The 23,588-nt window shown below is 43.2% G+C and overlaps 1 protein-coding gene across 2 annotated transcripts in view; it reads left to right on the forward strand.

Moving 5' to 3' along the window:
• Positions 1–23,588, forward strand: part of SYN3 (synapsin III) — a 543,258-nt gene that overhangs the window by 42,207 nt on the left and 477,463 nt on the right. For both annotated transcript variants that reach the window (XM_007975579.3, XM_007975580.3), the window contains exon 2: positions 11,229–11,698. In XM_007975579.3, the coding sequence (XP_007973770.1) occupies positions 11,388–11,698 (311 nt within the window). In that variant the 5' untranslated portion in view covers positions 11,229–11,387. The remainder of the gene's footprint in view (positions 1–11,228; positions 11,699–23,588) is intronic.

Consider the following 23,588-nt stretch of genomic DNA (forward strand, 5'->3'; position numbering starts at 1 on the left):
AAATATAGAAAATCCTAAAGAGTCTACAGAAAAACCTATTAGAACCAAAAAATGAATTCAGTGAAGTTGCAGGGTGCGAAAGCAACATGCAAAAATCAGTAGCATTTTTTTACACTAACAACAAACTAACTGCTAAGGAACTTAAGAAATCAATTTCATTCACAATAGCACCAAAAAATGAAATGCTTAGGAGTAAATTTTACCAAGGAGGTGAAAGATCTTCATACTGGAAACTATAAAACATTGGTGAAAGAAATTGTAAGTGACACAAATAAATGGAAAGGTATCCCGTGTTCATGGATTGGAAGACTTATATGTCCGTACTACCCAAAATGATCTGCAGATTCAATGCAATCCCTATCAAAATTCCAATGTTATTTTTCATGGAAATAAAAAAAATCCTAAAATTTGTATAGAACCACAAAAGAATCTGAATAGTCAAAGCAATCTTGAGAAAAAAGAAGAAAGCTGGAGGCACTTGAAATCTCTTTACAAAGCTATAGTAATCAAAACAACATGGTACTGACAAGGACACAATGACTGATAGAACAGCAAAGAGATCCCAGAAATAAACTCACACACTCAATTGAAATAAACTCAATTGAAATTTGACTAAGGTGACTAAGGTGACTAAGGTGACAAGAACACACAATGGAGACAAGACAGTCTCTTCGTAAGTGATGTTGGGAAAATTGAATATCCATAGGCAGAGTGAAGTTGGACTCTTATCTCACATCATACAAAAAAATCAACTCAAAATGGATTAAAGACTTAAATATAAGACCTGAAACTATAAAACTACTAAAAGAAAACAAAGGGGGAAAGTTCCATGACATTGGTCTGGGCAATTATTTCTTGGACATTGTCCAAGTGTTTCCAAAAGCACAGGCAACAAAAGCAAAAATAAACAAATGGAATTGCATCAAACTAGAAAGTTTCTGCACAGCAAAGAAGCAATGAATAAAGATGCAACCCAGAGACTGGAAGAAAACATTTGCAAACCATACATCTGATAAGGGGCTAATATCCAAAATATATAACGAATTCAAACAACTCTATAACAAGAAAACAAATAACCCAGTCAAAAAATGGGCAAGGAAATCAAATAGACATTTCTCAAAAGAAGACATACAAGTGGCTAACAGATATATAAAAAAATGCTCATTATTACTAATCATCAGGGAAAAGCAAATTAAAACCATAATGAGAACTCACCTCACACCTGGTAGAATGGCCATTATCAGAAAGATGTCAGATACAAGTGTTGGAGACAGCGTAAAGAAAAAGGAAAACTTGTGTACCATGGGTGGGAATGTAAACTTTTTTGTCTTTAGGATAAAATAATAGAATAACATTATTTACTTCCTTTTATCAAAGAAGTTAATTGATACGCAACAGGAGACTTGGTTTTAGGCCCAAAGGTAGCAGCAGCAACATTAATAATGGAAATAATTGAATGGTTATGTGTGTAATGCCTGTCACCAGCAGGCTATTTCAAGTTCAGCAGTAATGACTCCATACATATTATTATTTCTATAACTACATTTAAATCATTACCAGGAACTGCTTGTTTTATAGTGAACCTTGAATATGTGCTGTTAATGTACCAAATTGGGGGAAAAAATAAGAGATTCATTTCAAAAGTTAAAAGAAACAAGTGTGTAAGAAATTATTTTGCCTATTAAATGTTCAATAAATGGCATTCTCTTGTCAGTAAAATGGAGAAATAAGCTAAAAATAATTGGCTAAGTCCTATCCTAATTTAAGTTACAGGATTAAGTGTATCATATTTTCATTCAAAATTGGATGCTCATTAATTTATAATCGGTAGTATAGCTAAATTGCTATCTTTGTATAAAAATTGAGCATAAAGTTGCTGATAAATCTCTCAGTATGAACAGAAGCTGAAACCTATTTAGTTCAGCAGGGCAGCTCAAGGATTTATTTACACAACATGTATATCTTCCCATTTTACGTTAGAATTATTTTACAATATCTGGTATACATAAACAGCTGGCCCTGGTTGTCAGCTACATTAAAGTAGTAATGATCAATTAGTTTTGTTGGTATCTGAATAATAGCGTTGTTTCATAGCTTTATATTTCCTAACGAAGTCTAAGGCTTCTAGCTCTTTCATTACAAATTCGCCCTGTGCAGTAAGTTCTTTGCTCTTCTCTGGATTCTTCACGTCTTTGTTTATAAGCAAAATGTTCTTCAAACGCCTTTTAAAATAGTGTGGTCCTTTTGGACAGTCTCGTCCAAGACACAGCAGAATTTTTTTTTTTTTTTTTTTTTTTTTTGAGAGAGCGTCTTGCTCCGTGCCCAGGCTGGAGTACAGCGGCGCCATCTTGGCTCACTGCAAGCTCCGCCTCCCGGGTTCACGCCACTCTCCTGCCTCAGCCTCCCGAGTAGCTGGGACTACAGGCGCCCGCCACCAGGCCCTGCTAATTTTTTTTGTATTTTTAGTGGAGACAAGGTTTCATCAAGATACAGCAGATTTTTATAAAGATTTAATACTTCTCCTGTGAAAGAGCTGGCCATTTTCATTTGTCATGTAAGTTATCCACCTTTACGCATAACGTACTTTGCCTCCAGACCCCAGGATCCCGGAAACGGAACAAAACTCCCCGGCGGCGGCACTCACGCACTTTCCGGCACGCCGGAGCCCGAAGCCGTAAAAGCCTCGACCGTTTCTACGACTCTGTCCGTGGACTGCGAAGCTGGCGTTTATTGAGACGGAGTTCCGGCTTTTCTTACCCAGGCTGGAGTGTGATGGTGCAATCTCAGCTCACTGCAACCTCCGCCTCCTGGGTTCAAGCGATTCTCCTGCCTCAGCCTCCCGAGTAGCTGGGATTACAGGCACGTGCCACCACGCCTGGCTAATTTTATATTTTTAGTAGAGACGGGGTTTCTCCATGTTGGTCAGGCTGCTCTGGAACTCCGGCCCTCAGGTGATCCGCCCACCTCGGCCTCCTGAAGTGCTGGGATTACAGGCGTGAGCCACCCTGTCTGGCGGGAATGTAAATTAATATGGCCATCATGGAAAATGGTATGGAAGGTCCTCAGAAAACTAAAAATAGAACTACCATGTGATCCAGCCATCCCACCTCCGGGTATGTATTCAAATAAATTGAAATCAGTATATCAGAGATATCTGCACTTCCATATTCATTGCAGCATTATACCCAGTAGCAAAGATATGGAACCAGCCTAGGTGCCCATCGTCAGATGAATGGATAAAGTAAATGTGGTATATATACACACCATGGAATACTATTCAGCCTTAAAAGGAGGGGGAAGCTAGGGCCCAGTGGCTTATGCCTGTAATCCCAGCACTTTGGGGTTCAAAGCAGGAGAATTGCTTGAGGCCAGGAGCTTGAGACCAGCCTAGGCAACATAGCACCTCCCCCTCCCCCAATTTTTTTTTTTTAAACTAGCTGGGCATCTTAGTACATGTCTGTAGTCGCAGCTACCCTGGAGGCTGAGGTGGGAGGGTCACTTAATCCTGGGAGGTTGAGGCTGCAGTGAGCTATGATCGCACCACTGCACTGCAGCCTGGGCAGCAGAGTGATACCCTGTCTCAAACACACAAAAAAAGGAGGGGAAAATTCTGTTACTTGCTACAACATGGGTGAACTTGAAGAACATTATGCTAAGTGAGATAAGCCGGGGACAGAAAGACAAATACCACATGATCTCACTTGTAAGTGGCATCTAAAACCATTAAACTCATAGAAGTTGAGAGTAGAATAGTGGTTGCCTAAGGCCGGAGAGGGGGCTGATTGGGGAAAGGGGACATGTCGGTCAGAGAGTACAAAGTTTCAGTTATGAGAGATAAGCTCTTGTGATCTTTTGCACAGAATAATGAGTTGTAAATAATGCATTGTAAATAATGCATCGTATATTTCAAAATTGCTAAAAGAGTAGATTTTAAATGTTTTTTTCCACAGAAAATGATAAGTATGTGAGATGATAGATTTGTTGATTAGCTTGACTTAATCATTCCACAATGTAAACATAGCAAAACATCACAGAAATATATATAATTATTGCTTGTCAATTTAAAGTGAAATTTTTAAAAGTAACCTTCTCAGAGAGGTCTTCCCTAACCATCCTCTCCGCAGAAGTCCTGCCCCAAGTGAATTTTGATGACCACACTCTGTGTATTCCTTATGTGCACTTACCCCAAACCATAAATGTTTGTTTGCATGTTCATGATTGGCCTTCGTTTGCCAGCCTGTAAGTTCCACCGGGGCCCGTAGTGGGCAGAAGTTACCCGAGAAGCCTTTGACTAACATTGGAGTAGGTTGAAAGATTACAAGAGGTGATTCTTTTCAAAATCAGGGAATTCCTACCAATGAAAGGTTGACCAGAGTTCCTGAAGAAAGAATTGTTAAATAAACTCTAAGATCCCGTCAACCCTAACATTTTGTTAACTTTTCTGTCTGGTATTTGAAAAATGTAAGAGGCTCAGTTCCAGTAATGATTCCGTAGCCTGTGTTGGACTAAACCTCTCACAGATGATAATGATAAACTTTGGATAAAATATTTCAAACGATTTGAGGTTGCTGGAGAAAAACAAAAAAATAGAATGTGGACAGGATTTGACCCTTGAGGGAAGGAAACCACACCCACTTAGTGAAATATACATTTAGGTGGCTCTTCCCAGGCCACCTGGCATGGAGCAGCTGGAACTAAAGTGGAGAACTGCAGCTTTGCTGGTTTGACACATCAGTGGTCAGAGTATAAGCTCACAGAGTGGCTGGAAAATGAGGACATCGAAAGAGATACCCCAGGTCCATGCGCCCACTAGGATCAACCGACGCCTCTGTTGAACCTTTGGTGGGTCTGTCTGTCTCTCAGCCCACATCTGCTTTTCATTCCTGCCCACAGTTGTTGAGCATGGATGGAAGCACTGCCTAATAAACTTCCTGCTTGCAAGTGACCAAGGGAGTGTCAGCTACCTGGGGAATTGGACTTGAAAACAATCTAAGTAATATTTGCAGAGCATTACACCCAACAACCGCAAAATACGCGTTCTTTCCAAGTGCATCTGGAACATTCGTCAAGATAGACTGTATTGAACCATACAATTAACCTTTTTTTTTTTTTTTTTTGAGACAGAGTCTTGCTTTGTCGCCCAAGCTGGAGTGCAGTGGCGCAATGTTGGCTCACTGCAAGCTCTGCTTCCCAGGTTCACACCATTCTCCTGCCTCAGCCTCCCCAGTAACTGGGACTACAGGCACCTGCCACCATGCCCGACTAATTTTTTTTTGTATTTTTAGTAGAGACTGGGCTTCACCGTGTTAGCCAGGATGGTCTTGATCTCCTGACTTCGTGATCTGCCCGCTCGGCCTCCCAAAGGGCTAGGATTACAGGCGTGAGCCACCGGACCCAGCAAAATTAATCTTAATGAATGGCAAAGGTTTAAAAACTTATAGACTATGTTCACGAATCACAAATGATTTATATTAAAAGCATTAACACGACAATAATTAAAAAGCACTGAAATTTGAAAATTAAATGCATGTTTTAGTAATACATGGGTCAGAAAATTATAAGGGATATACAGAATAATGTGAAATGAATGATAATGAAAATTCAACATGTCAGAATTTCTGGGAAGGAAGCACATTGCTTTAAATACTTTTATTGGTGAAATAAAGGGTTTAAAATTAATGATCTGTGTTCCCAGCTCAAGACTCTAGAAAACAGAACAGCAAATTAAACTTAAACCAAAAGTAAGGAGAAGAAAGTAAGTAATAAAAAACAGAAATAAGTGAAATAGAAAACAAACAATGGAGAAATTGAAAAGGCTGCAAGTTGGTGCCCTGAAAGAGTAATACAATTTATAAATTCTTAGCAACATGGATCAGTCAAAAAGAGAGAAAAAGCAAATTACCAGTATCGGGAATATCAGGAGGAATCATAAGATCCTACAGAAAGGATATATTATGAACAACTTTATTGCCAGTAAGTATCACAACCAAGATGAAATGGACAAAATGCTTGAAATCACATATTGTCAAAATTGAGATAAAAAGAAAAACAAAAGATGAATAGCTTTATAAAGGAGATTCAATTCATCATTAAAAACTTTCCCACAAAGAAAAACCAACCCCAGATGGTTTCACTGTTGAATTCTGCCAATAATTTAAGAAAAAACCCCACAATATTACACAGACTCTTTCAGAAAATAGAAAAGGAGGGAATATTTCCCAATCTATTTTGTGAGGTTAACATTACACTGATACCAAAACCTAGCAAAGACATTGCCAAAAAAATAAAACTACAGACCAATGTTTTTGTCATGAACATAGACACAAAAATAGCAAAATGTTAACAGATTAAATCCACCAATATATAAAAAGGGTAATACACTATGATCAAGTGGGATTTATCCCAGGAATGCAAGTTTGGTTTAACATTTAAAAATCAATCAATGTAATTTACCACATTGTTAAGCAAATAAATGGTTTCAAAAACACATAATCCTCTACATTTAGTAAATCGCTTGGCAAATTCAACTCCCATTCATGATAAGGACTCTCATCCAAATAATAATAAAGGGAACTGCCTGAATCTAGTAATTTACCAAAAAACCTACAGTTAACACCACATTAATGGTGAGATACTGAATGTTTTCCCCCTAAGATTAGGAACAAATCTTAGGTGTGTGTGTTTTCATGATTTCATGTGTGTGTGTTTCATGATTAGGTGTGTGTGTTTTCATGATTTCTGTTCAATATTGGAGGCCCTAGCTAGGACAATCAGATAAGGAAAATTAGTAAAAGTCATTTAGATCGGAAAGAAAGAAGTAAAGATATCTCGCTTTGTAGATTACGTGATTATTTAAGTAGAAAGTATTAAGGAATCTATAAACAACTAGTAGCAACAATACTTGAATTTAGCATGTCAATATATTGAAAATAATATTATACTGGCAGCAAACAAATGGAAAGTGAAACTTAGAAAACAGTGTCATTTTAAAAACATGCAAAAACCCCCCAAACAAAATAGGAATAAATTTAGCAAAATGTATGCGAGATCTCTATATTGAAAATCACAAAAAACTTTCTGAATAGAGTGGTCTACTGTGTTCATAAAGCAGAAAAACCAATATTGTTCAGTGACAATTCTGCTCAGTCTATTCAATCTTGAACAATATTCCAACAGACTTTTTCTTAAAAGTTGATTTTAAAATGCATATGAAAATAAGACCTAAGATACTTAAGACAATCTTGAGACAGAAAATTTAGGTGGGAGGACTCACTTTACCTGATTTTAAAACTTTCTGAAAAGCCATAACAATCAATAAATGTAAGAATAGACAGATCAGTGGAGTATATTAAACAGTCCAGAAGTAGACCCACACACGTACAGCCAATTGGTGCCAACAAGGCCACCAAAGCAATTCAGTGGGAGAAAAATACTTTCATAAATGGTGCTGGCAACCTGGATGAATGAACGGGGGTGAAAAGGCACTTCATACTCTACTTCATGTCACTCAAAAATCAAGTTTAGATGGATCCCTGACCTCAATAGAAAAGGTAGAACTATAAAGCTTCTATAAGACGTTACAGGACGGTATGACTGTGATCTTGGGGTAGGCAGATTTTTTTTTTCTATCATTTTTTGAGATGGAGTTTCGCTCATGTTGTCTAGGCTGGAGTGCAATGGCATGACCCTGGCTCGCTGCAACTCCGCCTCCTGGGTTCAAGCGATTCTCCTGTCTCAGCCTCCCGAGTAGCTGGGATTACAGGCATGCGCCACCACGCCTGGCTAATTTTGTATTTTTAATAGAGCCCCCACACCCGGACTGCAGAGATTTTTAAGAACAGATACAGGAACACCATAAATGAAAAATTTGATAAATTAGGTTTCATAAAAATAAAAGTTTCTGACCAGGCACAGTGACTCATGCCTGTAATCCCAGCACTTTGGGAGGCCGAGGTGGGCGGATCAACTGAGGTTGGGAGTTCGCAACCAGCCCAACCAACATGGAGAAACCCCATCTCTACTAAAAATACAAAAGTGGCCAGGTCTGGTGGTGCATGCCTGTAATGCCAGCTACTCGGGAGGCTGAGGCAGGAGAATCGCTTGAACCCAGGAGGCAGAGTTTGTGGTGAGCTGAGATCATGCCATTGTACTCCAGCCTGGGCAACAAGAGCAAAACTGTGTCTCAAACAAAAAAATAAAAGTAAAAATAATAAAAATAAAAATTTCTGTTTATCAAAACATCTGCAGATATGTATAATAGACTATATATATATATTTATATTTTATATATATGTATGTGTGTGTTTAGATACATATATATGAAAGAATATGTAAAGTATTCCCAATACCAAAATGTGGAAGTATGATCTCATCCTATGGTATAATTTTTTTTCTTATTGGGATGCTTTTATCTCAAACAATTCACTTTTTTAAGAGTTGTTTTATTCTGCCATACTTCTGCTCATGAAGGAATGAAGTAGCAAGCCACAGAATGGTAGAAAATGTTTAGGATGTACGTGTCTGACAAGGGACTTGTATCTAGAATATATAAAGAACTCCTACAAATCAAAAATAAAAAGATAAACAACCTGCCTTTTAGAAATGGGTCAAAGATTTGAATAGATACTCCACAAAAGAAGATATGTCACTGGCCAGTAAACCCGTGAAACTTGTTCAGTCTCATTAAATATCAGACAAAATAAATTTAAAACACAATAAGGTACTGTGCTACACCCACTAGAACGGGTAAGATGAAAAAGACAACAACCAAATGTGAGAAAGGATGTGGAGGAATGGGAATTCTCAAATGGAGTGTGCAAAATCAAACAACCACTATGGGAAACTTTTTGACAGTTTCTTATTAAGTTAGACATACACTTACCCCATGACCCAACAAATGAACTCCTGGGTATTTTCTCAAAGAAAAGATCTACTTCTCAATCTATCTATCTATCCATCCATCCATTCATCATCTATCTATCTCCACAAAAAGACTTAAATAAAAATTTCTTGCAGCAATTTATTCATAATTCCTGAAAACTGGAAACATTTCAAATTTTCTTTTTATTTTCTTTTTTCTTTCTTTTTCTTTTTTTTTTCTCTCTCTCTCTCTTTTTTTTTTTTTTTTTTTTTTTTGAGATAAAGTCTCACTCTGTCACCCAGGCTGGAGTGCAGTGGCGTAATTTTGGCTCACTGCAACCTCCACCTCCTGGGTACAAGCGAGTCTCATGCCTCAGCCTCCCAAGTAGCTGGGCGTACAGGTGCACACCACCACACCCAGCTTTTTTTTTTTTTAATTATTTTTATTTTTAGTAGAGAGGGGGTTTCACCATGTTGGCCAGGCTGGTCTCAAACTCCTGGCTTTAAGTGATCTGCTGAAGCTTCCCAAAGTTCTGGAATTACAGGTGTGAGCCACCATGCCTGACCTCAAATTTTCATCAACAGGAGAACAGAGTAGCAATTTGTGGTTTATCCATCCATTAAAATGATATTCAGTGATTTTAAAACTAGAATGACTGCTATACAACATATTGCATCTAAGAACCATTGAGGGAAGCAGTTATTAACAAAAGCATAATATATTTGATTACATTTATATGAAGCTCAAGAACAGGTAAAATTAATAAATGGTGACATGCATCAGAAGAGTTTGCCTGTTAGGGGGTGTGGATGGACCACAAGGGGCACAAAATAACTTTCTGAGGTAATAGAAATATAATAAACATTATACTAGTATATACATTTATCAAAACTCAAAGAAGTATATATCTAAGAACTGTGCATTTCAATCTTAAGTAAATTTTAGTACAATAAAAATACTGGCTGGGCACAGTGACTCACGCCTGTGATCCCAGCACTTTGGGAGGCCAAAGCACGCAGATCACTTGAGGCCAGGAGTTTGAGACCAGGCTGGCCAACATAATGAAACCTCATCTCTACTAAAAATACAATAATTAGCTGGGTGTGGTGGTAGGTGCGTGTAATCCCAGCTACTTGGGAGGCTGAGGCAGGAGAATCTCTCGAATCTGGGAGGTAGAGGTTGCAGTGAACCAAGATCGTGCTGCTGCACTCCAGCATGGGTGACAAAGTGAGACCCTGTTTCAAAAAAAAAAAAAATGTATGTAATAATCTTAACAAAAAATGTAAAGTCTAACGGTTTAAATACTCATTGTTCTCAGTGGGATGTTTTGATCTCAAATGAGCAGTGTGGGTTGTTTTTCACTTATGTTACTCTGTTTAGAAATGCAATGGATGTGTGTATTATCTGCTTGTGCTGACATAACAAAATACCATAGGCTGGGTGGGTTAAACAACAGATACTTATTTCTCACAGTTCTGGAGGCTGGGAAGTCCAAGGTCAGGGTGTCAGCTCTGCCTGGTTCTGGTGAGGGCCCTCTCCTGGTTTGCAGATGGCTGCCTTTTACCTTCACTTTCACATAGTGCAGGGAAAGCAAGCTCTCTGGCATCCTTTCTTATAAGGGCTGTACTTCCTTCGCGTGGGGCACACCCTAATGACCCCACTAACCATAATTACCTCCCAAAGGGCTCAATTCCAAAGCATCATATTCAGCATTATCTTCAACATGTAAGTTTGGTGAGGTAGGGGGCAGGCCAGTCCATAGTAATAAGCATTCTAAAAAATTTGAAAAATATAAATAAGTGGAAAGAAAAAGAAAAAAAGGCATGTACTTGCGTTACCAAAATATAATCACTGTTAACACTTTGATTTCTTTTATTTCCAAAGTTTTGTTCTTTCAACTTGTACATCTTTGTAGTCATTTGGTTCCTATAATTTTGAATCATTATCTTTTAAACATCATTAGAACACGAAATTGTTTCTGTTACCAAAATCCCTTTTTCAAGACACCTTTAAAAATAGCCACAAAAGGTTCATTGAGTAACTGTGCTGTAGTTGACTTATTCGTTAAACCGTGGTTGAATGTTGAGATACTTCCCAGTATTTTGCTAGTGTAAATAACCTGTGATTAACATATTTGTGCATGAAGCTTTTTCTGTAACTTAGAATCTTTCTTTGCAATATAATTCCAGAAAATGGAAACTGTAGGCTAAAAAGCTATCCTCTTAATACATGTAGCCAAATTCCTTTCCAGAAGGATGTCCTAATTTACATTGCCACCTGCAGTGGGGCAGGAAAGTGCTGTATCTGTTTGCTTTTAAGGGGGTGGAGGTCATTTCCACTTACGTATTTGTTGGCTTATTTCCAACAGGTAAACAAAGGCAGCTAAAGCTGACTGCTGGTTGTGCAAAATCCCCCTGGCTCTTCTGGCTGAAGTCCTACCACTCCCTGTACCTGGCAGCAGCCTGTCTTCTGGGCCTCACCTACACACGTCCGGGTAGGAGCCAGTCATCTCCATCCATCCACAGCCATGAATTTCCTCCGGCGACGTCTCTCTGACAGCAGCTTCGTGGCCAACCTGCCTAATGGCTATATGACAGACCTGCAACGCCCAGATAGCTCCACCAGCTCACCTGCTTCCCCGGCCATGGAGAGGAGGCACCCCCAGCCCCTGGCTGCCTCCTTCTCCTCTCCAGGATCCAGCCTTTTTAGCTCCCTCTCCAGTGCCATGAAGCAGGCCCCTCAGGCCACCTCAGGACTGATGGAGCCTCCAGGTCCCTCCACGCCCATTGTTCAAAGACCCAGGATCCTGTTGGTGATCGATGATGCCCATACAGACTGGTAAGCAGGAATTTGCAAGTTCTACTGCCTTCTGGGGCAAGAGAGGAGTGGGGATTATCTCATCTCTTGGGAAAAGAGAAGGGGAGAGCTATGAGAGGCTCAAGTGCTATCAGAGCCTGGCTGGAGAGAAGGAAACTAACATGTACCAAGTGGCTGCTGCATGCTAGGCCCACAGCACCTACTCAGTGCCACTTTCTCTTCTAACGGCTTTATATTTACAGGTCCACAGTCTCTTGCCTGCAAATCCCAAATCCAACACACTCTGGAAACTAGAAAATATTTTGCAATTCTTTTGGTAGCAAAGCCTAATATGCAGGAAAGCGAGGCTGTAATTATACTAAGTGTGTTTGTTCATATGATTTGCTGCAAGCATCTGAATGTGTTTGATATGGAGTATAGTTCAGAGCCTGCTGGAAGTGTTATATAAAATATGGTATATTCACCATATTACCGTCCTAAAAATGGAAAACTTTTAAAATCTGAAATACATCTGGTGGTACTTGCCAGATTAACCTGTCAGCCTCAGCCACCCTCCTTCCATAAAATGAGCTTATTTTGAGGATAAAAGAGGATACATGTCCACAGTCCTTATCCCAGACCCTTGGGATCAGAGTGCCTGAGTGTGCATCTCAGCTCTTCCAGATACTGGCAGTCTGGCTCCAGAGCCTGTCTTTTGAACACCAAAGGTGGGCAGAAATGACCACTGCCAGCCTCTTCTCAGGCAGTGCCCCCTAGCTGGTAAGTTCCCCAGTGGCCCAGACCTGACACCTATGTCAAGATCACTGTAGCAGTCATTCACCAGGTAGTTTACTGAGCACTGATTCGGTGCCAGGCATAGCTGAGATGCACGGGTATAGTAGGGAATAGGATCCTGCTTATGTGGAGCTGCATTTGGAGAATAAGTCTCTATCCCAGCTGTTAGGTACTCAGAGGTGATAAATGTTATCAGTCTAGCTGGAGACATAGAAATTGCAGTTCAGGCCGGGTGCGGTGGCTCACGCCTGTAATCCCAGCATTTTGGGAGGCCGAAGTGGGCAGATCATGAGGTCAGGAGATCGAGACCATCCTGGCTAACATGGTGAAACCCCATCTCTACTAAAAATACAAAAAATTAGCCAGGCGTGGTGGCGGGCGCTTGTAGTCCCAGCTACTGGGGAGGCTGAGGCAGGAGAATGGTGTGAACCTGGGAGGCAGAGCTTGCAGTAAGCCGAGATTGCGCCACTGCACTCCAGCCCGGTAGACAGCGAGACTCTGTCTCAAAAAAAAAGAAATTGCAGATCAGGGGGTGAGCCCAAACATGGAGATGGAAGCATTGCATCCAGAGCAGAGGAATGCATGGATGGGAACTAGAAATGTCTGACAGTGGACGCGTGCATGGCCTTTGGGGATGGAGAACAGGGTTGCATGTGCATGCCTCCAAAGGTGACCACGTAGTAGGTGTATTAGTCTGTTCTCATACTGCCTGAAGAACTGCCTGAGACTGGGTAATTAATAAAGGAAAGAGGTTTAATTGACTCACAGTTCCACACGGCTGGGGAGGCCTCACAAAACTTACAATCATAGCGGAAGGCACCTCTTCACAGGGTGGCAGGAGAGAGAATGAATGAGTGCCAAGCGAAGGGGAAAGCCCCTTATAAAATGATCAGCTCTTGTGAGAACTCACTCACTGCCATGAGAACACCAACATGGGGGTAACCGCCCCCAGGATTCAAATTACCTCCCTCTGGATCCCTCCCATCACACATGGGGATTATGGGAACTACAATTCAAGATGAAATTTGGGTGGGTACACAGCCAAACCATATCATTCCACCCCTGACCCCTCCCAAATCTCACATTTCAAAACACAATCATGCCTTCCTAACAGTTCCCCGAAGTCTTATTCCAGCATTAACCCAAAAGTCCAAGTCCAAAGTCTCACCTGAGACAAGTCAAATGCCTTCCTCTTAGAAGCCTGTAAAATCAAAAGCAAGTTAGTTACTTCCTAGATCCAATGGAGGTATAGGCATTGGGTAAAGACATGCATTCCAAATGGGAGAAATTGGCCAAATCAAAGGGGCTACAGGCCCCATGCAAATCTGAAATCTAGTGAGGCAGTAATTAAATCTTAAAGCTCTGAAATAATCCCCTTTGACTCTATGTCTCACATCCAGGTAACTGATCCAATGAGGCAGTAATTAAATCCTAAAGCTCTGAAATAATCTCCTTTGACTCCATGTCTCACATCCACGTAATGCTGACACAAGAGGTGGGCTCCCCCGACCTTGGATAGTTCCATCCGTATAGCTTTGCAGGGTACAGCTCCCACTCCCAGCTGCCTTCAGAGGTTGGCATTGCGTGTCTTTTCCAGGCTCACAGTGTGAGCTGTCAGTGGATCTACGATTCCGGGGTCTGGAGTACAGTGGCCCTCTTCTCACAGCTCCACTAGGCAGTGCCCCAGTAGGGACTCTGTGTGGGGGCTCCAACCCCACATTTCCCTTCCCCACTGCCCTAGCAGAGGTTCTTCATGAGGGCCCCACCCCTGCAGCAAACTTCTGCCTGGACACTCAAGTGTTTCCATACATCCTCTGAAATCTAGGCAGAGGTTCCCAAACCTGACTACTTGACTTCTATGCATCTGCAGGGCCAGCACCATGTGGAAGCTGCCAAGGCTTGGGGCTTGCACCCTCTGAAGCAACAGCCTCAGCTGTACCTTGATCTCTTTTAGCCAAGCTGAAGTGGCTGGGACATAGGCACCAAGTCTTGAGACTGCACACAGGAGGGGGGGCCCTGGACCCAGCTCATGAAACTATTCTTGCCTCCTAGGCCTCCTGGCATGTGATTGGAGGGGCTGCCCGCAAGGTCTGTGACATGCCCTAGAGACATTTTCCCCATTGTCTTGGTGATAAACATTTGGCTCCTTGTTACTTCTGTAAATTTCTGCAGTGGGCTTGAATTTCTCCCCAGCAAATGGATTTTTCTTTTCTATCACATTGTCAGGCTGCAAGTTTTTCAAACTTTTATGCTCTGCTTCCTCTTGAATGTTTTGCTGCTTAGAAATTTCTTCTGCCAGATACCCTAAATCATCTCTCTCAAGTTCAAAGTTCCACAGATCTCTAGGGCAGGGGCAAAATGCTGCCAGTCTCTTTGCATAGCAAGAGCTACCTTTACTCCAGTTCCCAACAAGTTTTTCATCTCCATCTGAGACCACCTCAACCTGGACTTCATTATCCATATCACTATCAGAATTTTGGTCAAAACCATTCAACAAGTCTCTAGGAAGTTTCAAACTTTCCCATGTCTTCCTGTCTTCTGAGCCCTTCAAGCCTCTAGAAAGTTCCAAACTTTCCCATATTTTCCTGTCTTCTTCTAAGCCCTCCAAACTGTTCCAGCCTCTACCTGTCACCCAGTTTCAAAGTCAGTTACACATTTTTGGGTATCTTGACATAAGCATCCCACTCTCTGGGGTACCAATTTGCTTTACTAGTCCATTCTCACACTGCTATAAATAACTACCTGAGAGTGGGTAATTTATAAAGGAAAACAGGTTTAATTGACTCACAGTTCCACATGGCTGGGGAGGCCTCAGGAAACTTACAATCATGGCAGAAGCCACCTCTTCACAGGGCGGCAGGAGAGAGAATGAATGAGTGCGAAGTGAAGGGGGAAGCCCCTTATAAAACCATCAGCTCTTGTGAGAACTCTCTGCCACGAGAGCAGCAGCATGGGGGTAACTGCCCCCATAATTCAATTACCTCCCACTGAGTCCCTCCCACAACACATGGAGATTATGGGAACTACAATTTAAGATGAGATTTGGGTGGGTACACAGTCAAACTGTATCAGTAGGTACCAAGTAACATGTATTAACTGAATAAATGAATGTATCCCGTTCATTAAATGTGCCAGATGCTCTGTTAGTACAATGTGTATGTATATACGCACATTCACTCCTTGAGACATTAACAGGTTGGGAATGATTAAACCTATGCCTTGCTATTTATAGTTTTGTGTTTTTGGTTTTTTTTTTTTGAGATGGAGTCTCGCTCTGTTGTCCAGGCTGGAGTGCAGTTTCACAATCTCAGCTTACTGCAACCTCCACCTCCTGGGTTCAAGTGATTCTCCTGCCTCAGCCTCCCAACTAGCTGGGACTACAGGCAGACACCACCACGCCCGGGTAGTTTTTTTGTATTTTTAGTAGAGACGAGATTTCACCATGTTAGCCAGGAGGGTCTTGATCTCCTGACCTCGTGATCCACCCACCTTGGCCTCCCAAAGTGCTGGGATTACATACGTGAGCCACCACACCTGGTGCTATTTATAGTTTTTAATGCATACTCTATATAAAGTCAACATTAAAGTATGTTCAGCAGATTCAGACGTCAGTCTCCACTTTCCTGCTCAGAAATTGCTGCTTCTTAACCGGAGTGGTCATGTGAATCACCTGTGTTCCAATCCAGTGTGAATCATCTTAGGTGTTGCTGCTTGCTTAAGGGCATTTATCGTGAAACTTTGTTTGTCTCTGCTTATGTGTTTATGTAAAGCATCACTATTAGGCTCTGAGCTTAGGGGTTGATATCTGCCGGGCTGTTGCTTTTAGGCCCTCTGCCCTGAACAGTGCCTATCTGCTTGGTAATCAGAATGCCTGCATGGCCCTTGAAGTTTTCTGTCTCTCTTGAACCCAACATTTGACCTTGATTTTGAGTGTTCTTTGCTGGCTGTGTTATCCCTGGCTCAGCTGTTTGTCAGGGAAGTTACGTCTTTGCGTGGAGGTTGAGCTTAATAAATGGCAGTACGGTGCAGTGGTTAAGAATACAGACATCAGAGCTAGGCTATCTGGGTTCAAATTCCATCTCTACTCTGAAGTAACTATATGACCTTTGTAAGTTACTGCACCTAAATGGGAATAATGATAGTACCTATGTCGTAGAGTTAATATATGTAAGTGGAGTTAAAATCTGAGTTAGTATAACAGTGCATAGGATGTGCCTGGTAGACAGTAAGTACTGCGTAAGTGTGTATTATTATTGCAGACTATTGTGATCCTTCCTGTGCAACATTAATCATCTTAACAGTAGCCCCTTGTAGGCATGCCTGTTTAATTTCTTCATGCCAAATATGCTGGGCAGTCAGGATTAGGATTTATCCCATTGTGCTATTTATTTAACCCATTCGTCTGTTGGTTACTCTCCCCGTGGGTCCTAGGTGATAAAGTTGGGTCTTATTAATCTCTGTCCCTCCAGTGTCCATGTGGTGTATAGTAGGGTAGGGAAATAGTGAATGAGGTTGAAATGCAATGAATGGCCTCAGCCATAACATTTAAATTTTGATTTTGCTGTTCAGTCTCTCTAATCCACAGGAAGGACCAGTGTGTGACTTTTAGGCTATGTGCACGGGTCACACAGCTTTGGTCAGAGGAATTTTTCCCAATGTATTTCAATCATACGTCCTATGTCTACACTTTAATTAGGACTTGACAATCTTAGGTTTATGGTGTTCTTGCCCCTCAGTGGGTGAAAAAGGGGAGAAGAAACTAAGATTCATTAACTCACCTGGCAGTTGGCCCTGCAATTATTAAACGTTTGTGACAGAGACTTCCTACCACCAACATATCAGCTTCTCCTACAGAACTCCATCCTAGATTCTTCATGAACTTCCTAACCTCTCTGAATCTCAATACCTTCCTGGCTTTCTCCAAATTGATGCTGGCTGCCTTAGAGTCTCAGTCCTGCCCTGAAGAATCCCGGAAAAATGCCTGTCCCCTGCCACCAGGAGCGGCCAGCAGGTGGCGGGGCAGCCCCGCATTGCCTGGGCGGTTCTGCAGAGCCTCCATGCCTCTGGGTCAGCCCCCTCTCCAGCCCCTCATGTACTGTGTGAGTGGTCTCCCAGGGGAGGAAGTGGTTAAAGGTACGAAGCCAGCTCACAGGCCCCCTTCTTTCCCCTTTCAGATGATAATGAGCAGGAGAGGAGCTGCAGTCTGGACAGACAGTGAGCCCATCCCCACCCCAATAGGAACGATGATGATGCTGCCCCTTTTTCTACCCTTCTCATCCCTTCTCAGGAAGACAGACATTTCTCTGTCTTCCCATTCCTGGTCCAGGGCCTTCCAGTAGAATCAGGTTTGGTTGTGGACAGGTGGGGGTGTTGCAGGATACCACTGTCCCCCACCTGATGTGTCCAGCTTGTGGACTCTGAGCCAGCCTGGGTCCCCTGAGGACGATCCAAAACCTGGCCAGTGACCTGGAGAAAGACCTTTCATCTTCAGGAGAAATAGAGGGTCACAAAGCCATCTTTGCTGGGAGAACTCATGGCCAGGCATTTAAAGATACTCACTCCTGTTGGGGGTGTCTGAGGAGACGAGCCTGGCTAGGCTAGCCTGGCTCCGGGTAGGTCTGAACTAAAGGTGATACTCTTCTCTGGGATGGTGGGGGACAATCAGCAGTTTGTTTGTTTGTTTGTTTGTTTTTAAATGAGATGGGGTTTCACTGTGTTGCCTAGGCTTGTCTTGAACTCCTGGGCTGAAGTGATCCTCCCACCTTAGCCTCCCAAAGTGCTGGGATTACAGGTGTGAGCCACCATGCCCGGCCTGATCTGTCGGTTTTGAGAACCACAAGGGAAAGGAGAATTATAATTAATTGATGTCAAACTCAGTTCTCTTCAGCCCCGCTGCCACTCCACTGCTTCTCTTACCTAGAATTTTCCAGCAGCTTCACTGGTCTGAAGCCTCCCATCTTGAGTTCACCTCCTGGTTACCTTCCATGTGACCACTCGAGGGTCGTCTTTCTGAAACATAAATCTGACCAGTTTCACTTTGCTTCTGCCTGCCCCCTCCCCATGCATCTCCTTTTATTAATGTAATCCTGTGGTGGGGGAATCGTTGCCCTCAAAGTCAAAGTCATAAGCATGCCTGCCCTGCCCTCCCTCTAGTTCTGCCTCCAGCTCTGCTTCCTGTGCTATTACTGTTTGTTTTTATTTTGTTTTATGTTTGTTTTTTAGAGACAGAGTCTCACTCTGTTGCCTAGGCTGGAGTGCAGTGGTGCAATCTCGGCTCACTGCAGCCTCCGCCTCTGGGGTTCAAGTGATTCTTGTGCCCCAGCCTCCTGGGTATCTGGGATTACAGGCACAGGCCACCACACTCAGCTAATTTTTGTATTTTTAGTAGAGACAGGGTTTTACCATGTTGGCCAGGTTGATCTCGAACTCCTGACCTCAAGTGATCTGCCTGCCTTGGCCTCCCAGAGTGCTGGGATTATAGATGTGAGCCACCGTGCCTGGCCCTGTGCTGTTTATTCTGCAGGAAGAGTAAACAGCTTGTAGTTCTCAAACACACCTTTTCGCCTTAGTACATTCTGTTCCCTGTTACCTGGAATACCCTTCCCTATCTTGTACACCTGGCCAGTTTCCATTCATGTTTGAAATCCTGCTCAGGTGTCCCCTCTTCTGAGAAGTCTTCCTTGATACCCCCCACCCTGCAGTGTTAATATCGACCTCCCTCGAGTAACTTGAAACATACTTCCTTGTGCCGTAGGTGCACATACCACATTGTATCTGTATTATTATTATTATTATTATTTTTTTGAGATGAAGTCTCGCTCTGTCGCCCAGGTTGGAGTGCAGTGGCGTGATCTCTGCCCACTGCAAGCTCTGTCTCCCGGGTTCATGCCATCCTCCTGCCTCAGCCTCTGGAGTAGCTGGGATTACATACGCCCACCACCACACCCGGCTAATTTTTTGTGTATTTAGTAGAGATGGGATTTCACCGTGTTAGCCAGGATGGTCTCGATCTCCTGACCTTGTGATCCACCTGCCTTGGCCTCCCAAAGTGCTGGGATTACAGGCGTGAGCCACTGTGCCCGGCTTGTATCTGTATTATAATCATCTCTTCTGCAAGAACAAGGCCTGTCTCTTACTCTTCTTAATATTCCTGGAGCTCAACACACAGTAACTGTTTAGTTATCTTATGTCATTGCCCTACCCTAGTCCAAGCAGGATAACTTGTACTGTGCATAATGGAGTCTGAAACTCACCTCACCTTAGGGATCAGTAACACAGAACACACAGTGGAAGAATTTCTATTTTTATTCACCTCTGTATAAAATCTTGACTCTTTACTTACCAGGATGCCAGAGTCACTGTAAGGCTGCTATTTGAAATTGTTTTTAAAAAGGGGGATGGAGGGACTTTTTTTTTTCTTTTTAACTATTCTTATAGAATGTACCAGAACCCCAGGTTTGATTTTCAAAATCAAAACCTTTAACATGACCCAAACAATAAAAAAGACAGGTGGAGCTGGTGTACCTCCCCGCCCTCAGTTTATCCTACAAGGTCTCTGGAGCCTGGATAGAATGGGGAGGAGGGGTGTTGGGGGAGCGGTGGATAGAAGCTGTTCCTCCCCAGCTCACTGCAGTCCTGCCTGGGTGGCCTCTGGAGCCCTGGCTCTCCCATCCTCTTACTCTGCTGGTAGCCTTTTTCTCAGAATATCTGCTATTCCATTTCCACAATGATCTATTGTTATCTTCGCTTTTATTGCCCACCCTTCCCAATGGTTTCTTTTTTCTTTTATTTGTTGGGTAAGAAATAAAAGGGGTGTCCTTGGTTTGAAACCCTCCGAAACCCTCCCCAGCTACCATCCATTTGGTGGAGGAATATCAGACTACACCTTCCTACTAAACAAGAATTAATGATACCCATTGTTAAGCACCTTGTGCATTTCTAGATATTCCAAGAGTTATTACGCTGTATGGTCATCACCTGTGTGCCCTTCTGCACTACCTGCCCACCCACTTCTACATGGTGTCTGTATTTGCCCATTCCTAGAACAGGGCAGATAATAGGTACGTAGAAAATGCCTGTTGACTGAATGAGGAATTTGGGAGGTGGTGTGTTACTGGCAATGACAAGGTTGGGGGTGTGACAATGAAACTGAGGAATGACATTGGTGGTATTCTTAAAATTCTCTTTTTCCCTCTCACCTTGACTCAGTCCAGCTGAAAATCACATTGGCTGTTGGGGGAGCATTTACACTGTGGAAACTGGCAAGTGCTAGAAAGCAGGGCTTTTTGTTCCCCCATCCAGAGAACTGGTTGTTAAGCATTTGCCAATGAGCAGGAGTTGACTGTCGGCTCATTTAAAGGTGAGGGGGGCAGAGCGTAGAGAAACCATGCACCTGCTCAAGGAGACAGAAGTGGGGCTGGGCTGGAACTTGAACTGGGCTAACTTCGTGAAAGGAATTTCTGATGGTGCCACTCTCCTGCTGACCACTGCTACTGCTTCAGTGTGTGGCACGAGATAGATGCTGAAGAGTGTTGGTCGAATGACTGAACAAGCACATGAATGACAGAGCTCTTTGAGGATGGGGTCATGTGTGCATCATCATCTTTTGGCAAGCATCTGTGTACTTCCCCTGACCAGGGGTTCAATGGCTTTCACAGATTCTCTAATTTAGTCCTCGCAATAACTGTGTGGGGCCCTAATACTATTCTCATTGTATACGTAAGGAAGACTGAGGCTCTGAGTCCAAAATCAAAGCAAATGCCAGTAACATCTGGGATCTGGCTCAGGCCCATCCAAAGGATCAGACTGGGCACTGCAGTTCTTATGCCACTCCCTGATCTCTCCCACCTGAAGCTCAGCCCCTCCTGTACTGCTCCTGAGGACACTGGCCTGGGGGAGCAGGACCCTGGGGCCTCACACCCCGGCACACACCCAGCATCTGAGAGCAGTGTTAGGCAATGGGTGGCAGCACTCCATGTTACAGTGCAAAGCCAAGCACAGGATTCCGGTGACCTCACCCTCAGAGGAAGGCGCCCCACCTCTAGCCAGGCGGCCCCGCCCTGCTGGAGCCCTCCGGGAGGCCAGAGCATTAAGGGTGTCCAGGGAAAAGGGAATTCCTTTAGCCATACACATACTTACGAGTTCAGGTTTGCAAATTGGACCTTCTACAGAAATTGTCCTTGGATGTGCATAGAATATTTTCCTCTTTTTAAAGCACCAAGGGATCTCAGGCAAGATCTTTTCTGTTCTTTCCCCTTTGTTTAGATAGTAAAGATGTGATTTCCTAACACATATCAGACATATTCCTGAGAGTTAAATGGGAAAGAAGATAATACTCAAGAGAACTCTAGGCAGGTGGTAGCATGGGCTTGAAGTCCCAGCTCTGCCACTCACTATCTCTGTGATCTTGGCCAAGATACTGTACCTTTTGGCACCTCAGTTTCTTTGTCTGTAAAGTGGGATCACAATGCCATCATCTTCCCTATACCACTAACTTTGCAGGGATGTTATGAGTGTCCAGTGAGAATGCCGAGTTCCTCTCCTCCACGGCCATTTTTCAATGTAGGTGTGAGTGACTTTGTTTGGTCCTACCCATATTGGACCAGCTCTGACTCAAGGTTAGAGTTTATGCCTTTCCTATGCAACCCCTGACTCTCAGAGCCTAGCACAGTGCCTGGCTAGGATAGATGGATGGGAGGCCGGGAGAGATGGATGATTTAAGGAATGAATGGATACTCTTGCCAAAGGCTGTTACTATTAAAGGGAAAGTTCAGGATTGAGGAAGCCCTGGAAGAGAGCCTTAGAAAATATTCAGTTGCCCTGGAATTCAAGGAGACTACCTGATACTTGTATGTTATTTACAAGGCTTCCCCTCCTCCTTCTGGTGCAGCTGGTAACTCAGAGGCCAGCATTTCCTTTAGGAAAAAAAAAAAAAAAAAGGGCCAGGTGCGGTGGCTCATGCCTGTAATCTCAGCACTTTGGGAGGCCAAGGCAGACGGATCGCAAGGTCAGGAGATTGAGACTATCCTGGCCAACATGGTGAAACCCTGTCTCTACTAAAAAACAAAAATTAACTGAGCGTGGTGGTGCATGCCTGCAATCCCAGCTACTCAGGAGGCTGAGGCAGGAGAATCGCTTGAACCAGGGAGTCAGAGGCTGCAGTGAGCCAAGATAGTGCCGCTGCACTCCATCCTGGCGGCAGAGGGAGACTCCATCTCAGAAAAAAAAAAGCAGCTTCAGGCTGCTTTGACCAAAGGCATGAGGACTGCAGGGCATCTTGGCCTGTCCCTGTAAGGACTGCATTGGGCTTGATCAGCCCTGTGATGATCAGGACATTCTGCATCCACCTGTGCCACCTGGAGGAAGGATGGGGGGTAAACTCAGAGCTGGCACCACCAGCAGTGGCTTAGGGGTAGGGTTGTCAGATTTAGCAAATAAAAATACAAGACACCCAGTTAATAGATAGACAATGAATGAGTCTGAGTATATCCCATGCAATATTTGGGATAGACTTATACTACAAAATGATGTATTTTTCATTGGAAATTTGGAATGGATGGAAAATTTGGATGTCCTGGATTTTATCTGGCCTCTCTGCTTATTGAGGGCAGCAACAAGAGACACTGCTGGCTCTGCTACCATGGGGTCAGTGAGAGGTTGGCCTTAGAGCTGCTTTGTTTTCTGGCTGGAAGAGCCAAACCAGATCCCCCTATTGACCCCATTCTCAGAGAGTAGCTTTCCTTGCCTGTGACGAGGACTGTCTGTCACCAGCAAGGAGGGAGGGAGCAAAGCTGAAGGGACAGTCCAGAGCCAGACGGTCTGGGTACTGTGGGCTCTGGTCCCTGTTTTCCTTCGCAGTTCTGTGACCTTGGGCAAATGCAACCTCCGAACCTCACATTCCTCAGCAGAAAGGCAGGGTCATGGAATATCTTCCTGGAAGGGTAACTGGAAAGATTAGAGATAATGACATGGGTGGAGCTGGTACACGGCTTAGGCTGTCCTAAGAGGCCCTGAAATGGTAACTGTTATTAACAATTAATTGCAATTACTAATTGCTTGTGAATATAATCATTGTGGAAGCCAGGGGGAAGGAAGCCACTTGGCCTGCCTCTCAGCTCAGCTGGATGTGCTGGAGGGC

This window comes from Chlorocebus sabaeus, chromosome 19 (assembly GCF_047675955.1).
Source record: "Chlorocebus sabaeus isolate Y175 chromosome 19, mChlSab1.0.hap1, whole genome shotgun sequence".
Classification (NCBI taxonomy): Eukaryota; Metazoa; Chordata; class Mammalia; order Primates; family Cercopithecidae; genus Chlorocebus; species Chlorocebus sabaeus.